Below are 7,125 nucleotides of genomic sequence, written 5' to 3' on the forward strand. Positions count from 1 at the left end.
CGATGGGGTGGTTGCGATGGTGGCCGTAGGTGGTGCTGGGTGACCCCAATAAAGCGGTGCTTTCCCCCTTTTTTGGCCTAGTGGTCCTCTTCCGTCCTTCTCGCCAATCTGCTGCTGCCGGTCACCTTTGATCTAGCCGCTAACGAGTTCTGGATTTCTCCACTAGCGATCTTTACGGATTGGCAAAGTGCTCCTAGACCTCTGATTTGGAGAGGATCAAGTCCGGCGCGTCCACAATCATCAGCCCGTGGGGCTTCAAGGGGCGTGTTGCGAAGCTCCGCTATCAGTCGACATCATGCATGGGACATGTCGAAGTTGCGATTTCCATGGTGTTGGCAGATGCGAGGAATGTAAAGATGGCTAAGATTGGAAGACCAGATGGTAACGGCGGAGGTGGGATCCTGGACGCGATGAAGACATTGCTTCACGGACTATCGTGTGGGTTTGGCTGTGAGACTTCTCCTGTCCAAGCCGCATACACGGTGCCCGTGAGCCTAGTGATCGGTGATTTGCAACAGCAGCATAGGCAAGTGGGGACGGCAGCACTAGAGGACCTCGGCTTTCGTCGTGCTCCTCGAGTACCGAGTCGTGATTTTCAGGGTGAAAAAACCCAAGGTCTGGCCTTTATTGGTTGAACCTGGCAATGGTCTTCTTGAAGACAATGTTTTTGGGAATGCAGACTTTCTTCGGGTGAAAACCTAAGATCTTGGATCGGGCGATGACAACGCTTGTGCATTGTTTCCTTCTTAGAGGCGTTGCTTATGGAGAACTATTTTTGTAGTCCGGGTGCTGTCTTCGGTGGTGGTTAAAGTGTTGCTGCTACAAGTGATTGATCACCTTGGCAAGGTCTTTCTTCTCTTTTTCTTTTCTTTTTTGGTTGTGTGCATCCTTGATGTTTTCGGACATCTTGCTGGTGCAGAGGTTAGGTGTAATTAATATCTTCATGATATTAATATATTCCCTTTATCGAAAAATATTTCATGGAGAAAACATCGTTCGTTTGATCGTGACCAGACGGCTTTGAGGGCGTTTGTTGGAAGGCACAAAAGATCTGACGTTCACCCATTATCATTTTCTTAAAGCTGATCATTGACAACTTAGCTATCTGCACTCCTCGGTTTATAAAAACGAGTGATAAGGATACCGTATCGCTTACCCGTGGTAACAATATCTAATACAGTTTTGCTAAAGCACATCTAGATGTGCTATAAGTATTGCACATCTAAGTCTTATGTCATTGATCTTACGTTGAGATTCGTGTGAATTTTTTTTCTTTTTCTTTTTTTACTAGATTCACTCACTTAGATGTGCAATAACGTAATCCTCTTCGTAACCAGTCATGTGACTGGTTACAACTTCCTACAAAATCTCAAGTCACCAGTGCATGCACACCCCCAAAGTTGGCATCCAAATTTGTCACCACCTTCGCTATTTCTTCTCCTCTCCACCCATCATCACTACCGGACGGCCTTGCCCCAAGCCTGTACGTGCGTACCTCAGCAATCATGGCATGTCTGAGGGCCACCACCGCCGCACTCCTTCTCACCCTTGCGTCGTCGGCCGCGGCCACCGCGACAAAGTTCAACATTACCGAGGTCCTCAACGAATCCCCCGAGTTCTTGACCTTCAACAGCCTTCTGTCGAAGACGAATCTCGCTGAGGAAATCAACAAGCGGCAGACCATCACCGTTCTCGTGGTCGACAACTCCGCTGCCAGCGGCATCATGTCGCTGCCGACAGACACGCAGAAGAAGGTGCTCGCCGTGCACGTCATCCTCGACTACTACGATCCCATGAAACTCGAAACCATCGAGAAGGGGACGGCGCTCCTTACCTCGCTCTTCCAGACTACCGGCGCCGCCACCGACCGCATGGGGTTCGTCAACTACACCCGGAGCGCGGACGACCAGATGGTGTTTGGCTCAGCCGAGCCCGGGGCACCGCTCAGCTCGCAGCTGGTGAAGGTCGTTGCGTGCCGACCGTACAATCTATCCGTCATGCAGGTCAGAGCAGCAATCATTCCACCGAGCATCAGCTCGTCGGGCACGGGGAGTTCCGCGGCACCCGGTCCAGCCTACGGTTCATCGTCCAACGTGAGTGTCCCGACCATTACCGAGGCTGAGACACTTGAATCGTCCGACGAGGCCAGTGCCCTAGACGATGACGCTCCTGCATCATCGCCACCCGTGCATAGCGCTGACGCGGCCGCAGGCGCGCACACTTCGGCGGGGAACACAGTGGTGGTCCGCACACGTGTTTGGCTCATGGGGCTTGTGATGTTGATGGTTTAAAATTCAACGCAGAAGCAACGACCGATGTTTTAGCTTTACACGTCTAGTTTTTTTGCGGGGATTTACACGTCTAGTTGTGTAAGAAGTACTTGTGTATGTTGGCTTGTTAATTCGTTCGATGGATGCCCTTGATGTAAATTAAACGACACTTTGTTTTCCTTTTTTTTCTCGGTCAACCAAGTTTTTTTTGCACCCATCCCTACTGACATTGACTTTTTCTTTAGAAGGAGCCAAGAAAACGCCTAATCTATTATATATCTATACCTCTATACCTTTTTCCCTAATCTTTATCTTCTCTACTAATAAAAAGGCTATTGTTTCTTTCTCTTCACCGTCTTTTTTTAAAAATAAAAAATCCGGTCGTTTTGGACACTCCAGATTTGCTTATGCTCGTCCGTTTCTTCGTACGCTATGTTGGACGTCGCTCATATGGGCCTAGCTGGGCTTGCGCCCGTGGTAAAATTAAATGAGAATCGAATGCACTATTAATCAAGGTAGCCTGGAATAGTACCACACTGCTCCATTGAATGATTTCTCGCCAAGTTAAATAAGATTGCATGTTCTTTGCAATATCAACGATCAGTGAGCACACACGAGGAAGCAGCCGGAACGACGACCCACCGCCGCCCGCCATCGCCGTGGACAAGGATGCGGTGGACGACCCCCACTGCCTCGACGACGAGCCCCTGTTATGGTTGCTGCAGGAGCTTCTTCACCCGCCACTTGCCGACACCGCTAGCTCCTCCTTGGCGGCGACATGGCTGCTCTGCTGATTGCATGTTTTTCGTATCGCAGAAAATCCATATCTAACGAAGTCCAAATGCAATAAAATTTCACGGAGAATTATTTTGGAATATATGTGATTTTTGGGAGTTGAAATTACCGCAAACGGAGGCCCACATAGCCCACAAGACACAAGGGCGCACCATAGGCCCCTAGCGCAAGGTGGTGGGTTGTGCCCACCTCGTACGTCGATTGGAGCTTTACTTCGGGCGCAAGGAAGCTTATATCCGAAAAAACGTGTTAAAATCTCAACGCAATTGGAGTTACGGATCTCCGGGAATATAAAAAACGGTTTTCGGCCTGATCTGGGGAATGCGAAACAGAAGAGAACAGAGAGGGAGATCCAATCTCGGAGGGGCTCCCGCCCCTCCGCCGCCATGGAGACCAAGGACCAGAGGGGGAACTCTCCTCCCATCTAGGGGGAGGCCAAGGAAGAAGAAGAAGGTGGGGGCTCTCTCCCCCTCGCTTCCGGTGGCGTCGGAGTGCCGCCGGGGCAAAGATCGGGACGGAGATCAACATCAACAAACTTGCTACCGTCAACACCAACTTTCTCCCCCTCTATGCAGCGGTGTAACACCCCTTCTCCCTGATGTAATCTCTACTTAAACATGGTGCTCAACTCCATATATTATTTCCCAATGATCTATGGTTATCCTATGATGTTTGAGTAGATCCGTTTTGTCCTGTGGGTTAATCGTGATCTTGGTTGGTATGATTATATATTCTATTTATGGTGATGTCCTACGGTGTCCTCCGTTCTCGCGCAAACGTGAGGGGCCCCCACTGTAGGGTGTTGCAATATGTTCATGGTTCGCTTATGGTGGGTTGCGAGAGTGACAGAAGCTTAAACCCGAGTAAGTGGGGTATGACGTATGGGAGTAAAGAGGACTTGATACTTAATGCTATGGTTGGGTTTCACGACCTTAATGATCTTTAGTAGTTGCAGATACTTGCTAGGGGTCCAATCATAAGTGCATATGATCCAAGTAGAGAAAGTATGTTAGCTCATGCCTCTCCCTCATATAAAATCGCAAGAATGATTACCGGTAGTTGTTATCGATTGCCTAGGGACAAATAACTTTTATTATCTTGCAAAGTAATTCTAGTTTTATTCTTGCAAAGTAGTTCTAGCATCACACCTACCAAATAGTTTCACACTTGTTTTCGGTAAAGCAAACGTCAAGTGTGCGTAGAGTTGTATTGGTGGTCGATAGAACTTGAGGGAATATTTGTTCTACCTTTAGCTCCTCGTTGGGTTCGACACTCTTATTTATCGAAAAAGGCTACAAACGATCCCCTATACTTGTGGGTTATCAAAACCTTTTTCTGGCGCCGTTGCCGGGGAGTTATAGCGTGGGGTGAATATTCACGTGTGTGCTTGTTTGCTTTATCACTAAGTAGTTTTTATTTCCTGTTCTAAGTTGTTCTCTATCTTTGGTTATGGTTATGGAACACGAAACACCAAAAAAATTAGTTGTACCTGCTACTTATGGAGATGGGGAACCTCCTAAAAACCTCGATGCTCGTTATGTGAAAGATATTATGCACTACTTTGATAATCCTGAGAAAACCCTATTCAACTATATAATGAGAGTAACGTTGGATCAACGTGAATACTTTAGGGATTATCGCTTGACACATAAAGGGAAATTGTTATGGGATCAAATTCATATATTGAAGTGGTATGCTTGGAATCTATGCTCTAGATATGATTATACTTGTTGCTCTAGAATGAATGCTCCACATCTTCCCTTCTCATGCAAATTTAATGATAATGAAACCTTAGCTTCTTATGCTAATGGTATATATGATTACTATGATGTGGAACGAATAGAAGAATTTGTTGCTTTTAAGGGTGCACATGAAATTGAATCTTTGTTTGAAACGTTTGAAGATTTTGAAAATTCAGTATATAGACCTGAAAATCTTGCTATCCTTAAATATTGCTATGATAATTATAAATACAATTACGATATTGATGTATTTATTGAGAATAACTCCGCTGTCCAAGAAGAGACTAGTATTTTGTAGGAGTCTATGGAAGAAGAAATTCAGGAAACTGCGAACCCATTGGATGAAAAAGATGATGAGGAGAGCGAAGAACAAACGGAGGAAGAGTGGATTAGCTACCCGTGCCCACCTTCTAATAAGAGTAACTCTTCAACTCATACATTATTTAATGCCCTTTCGTTCTTACGGAAGGATGAATGCTATATTAATTGCTATGATCCCGTTGATTCATTTGAAATATCCCTTTTTGATGAACTTGATGCTTGTTATGCTTGTGGCCAAGATGCCAATATGAATTATGCTTATGGAGATGAACTTGCTATTGTTCCTTTTGTTAAACATTGTTGCTATTGCACCCACACATGATAGTACTATTATCTTTTTGAATTCTCCAAACTACACTATATCGGAGAAGTTTGCACTTATTAAGGATTATATTGATGGGTTGCCTTTTACCGTTGCACATGACAATTTTTATGAATATAATATGCATGTGCTTGCTGATCCTACTTGCAATTATTATGTGAGAGGAACTACATCTCCTCCTTTCTATGTTTCCAACATGATAGAATTGCAAGAAACCGCTTATGCTATGTATTGGCCTTTACTTGATGTGCATGAATTGTTCTTGTATGACATGCCGATGCATAGGAAGAGAGTTAGACTTCGTCATTGCTTGATATATGTTGCTTTGTGCTCACTACTAAATGCTAAATCATTGTTGATTCAAATTGGCTTTGATATACCTTGGGATCTGGGTGGATTCATTACTTGAGCACTTTATGCCTAACTTAATGGCTTTAAAGAAAGCGCTGCCAGGGAGACAACCCGGAAATTTTAGAGAGTCATTTATTTCTGTTGAGTGCTTTTATATAGTTCAAAACAAAAAATATAGGGGGGAGCCCTAAAACTTCACAAAAAGAAAAGCGAAAGTGAGAGAGACGAGCATTATGAAAGTGGGGGACGTCCTTGAACTTTGTTCATGCTCATGGAAACTTTGTGAATCTTAATTGCAGAAACTTTTCAACAAAAATAATTATCCCCTTGTACAATTCCATTGTATTATAAAAATAATGTGCCAAGATTTTCCTTTAGGATGTTTAGATTGCTTATTGGTTTGTGCGGTGCAAAGCAGAAACTTTGGCTGCAGTGCGTGATTTTACATTTTTTACTGGAACGTCAAACGGTTCTGAAACTTTTTGCACTGTATTTCTATACAATTTTTGTATTTTTCCAAAAAAATCAGAACTTTTAGAGTTATAGAACTATGGTGGATGTGCAAATCTTTTCAGGCTGTCCTATTTTCACAAATTGCTGTTATAGCTTCATTATTTGCGTATGTTTGAATTCTTGTTGAAGCCTACTTGACTTGGGGCCATAGAATTGTGATAGCATACAGTGGGTAATGTTTGTTTATAATTATACAATAATGTTACAGCAGTACATGATGGGATTTCACTGCCATATTCACTAACCCTGCCACTAAAAGTTCGGTTATGTTTTGTGTGGATGACGTGTTTGAAGATCGAGGAGGTCTCGATGTGAGGAGAAGGAGGCGAGGCAAGAGCTCAAGCTTGGGGATTCCCAAGGCACCCCAAGTAAATATTCAAGGAGACTCAAGCGTCTAAGCTTGGGGATGCCCCAGAAGGCATCCCATCTTTCTTCAACAAGTATCGGTATGTTTTCGGATCCGTTTCGTTCATGTGATATGTGCAAATCTTGGAGCGTCTTTTGCTTTTTAGTTTTCATTTTTATTTTATGCACCATGCTGGTATGAGATAGTCCATGATTGATTTATAGAATGCTCATTGCACTTCACTTATATCTTTTGAGTGGGGCTTTATAGAATGCTTCATGTGCTTCACTTACATCATTTGAAGTTTGGATTGCTTGTTTCTCTTCGCATAGAAAACCATTATTTGAAGAATGCTCTTTTGCTTCACTTATATTTATTAGAGCATGGTCTTTTGTAGAAAGAATTAAACTCTCATGCTTCACTTATATCTATTTAGAGAGTCAACATGAATTGGTCAATTGCATG

The 7,125-nt window shown here is 43.9% G+C and overlaps 1 protein-coding gene across 1 annotated transcript; it reads left to right on the forward strand.

Moving 5' to 3' along the window:
• The first annotated feature begins 862 nt into the window (after positions 1 to 862).
• Positions 863 to 2,738, forward strand: LOC109748217 (fasciclin-like arabinogalactan protein 14). The gene has a single exon (XM_020307254.2). It carries the CDS (start codon positions 1,506 to 1,508, stop codon positions 2,289 to 2,291), a length of 786 nt encoding a protein of 261 aa, XP_020162843.1. The 5' UTR covers positions 863 to 1,505; the 3' UTR covers positions 2,292 to 2,738.
• Positions 2,739 to 7,125: the final 4,387 nt, after the last annotated feature.

The sequence above is a fragment of the Aegilops tauschii genome, chromosome 2 (genome assembly GCF_002575655.3).
Source record: "Aegilops tauschii subsp. strangulata cultivar AL8/78 chromosome 2, Aet v6.0, whole genome shotgun sequence".
In the NCBI taxonomy this organism is placed as follows: Eukaryota; Viridiplantae; Streptophyta; class Magnoliopsida; order Poales; family Poaceae; genus Aegilops; species Aegilops tauschii.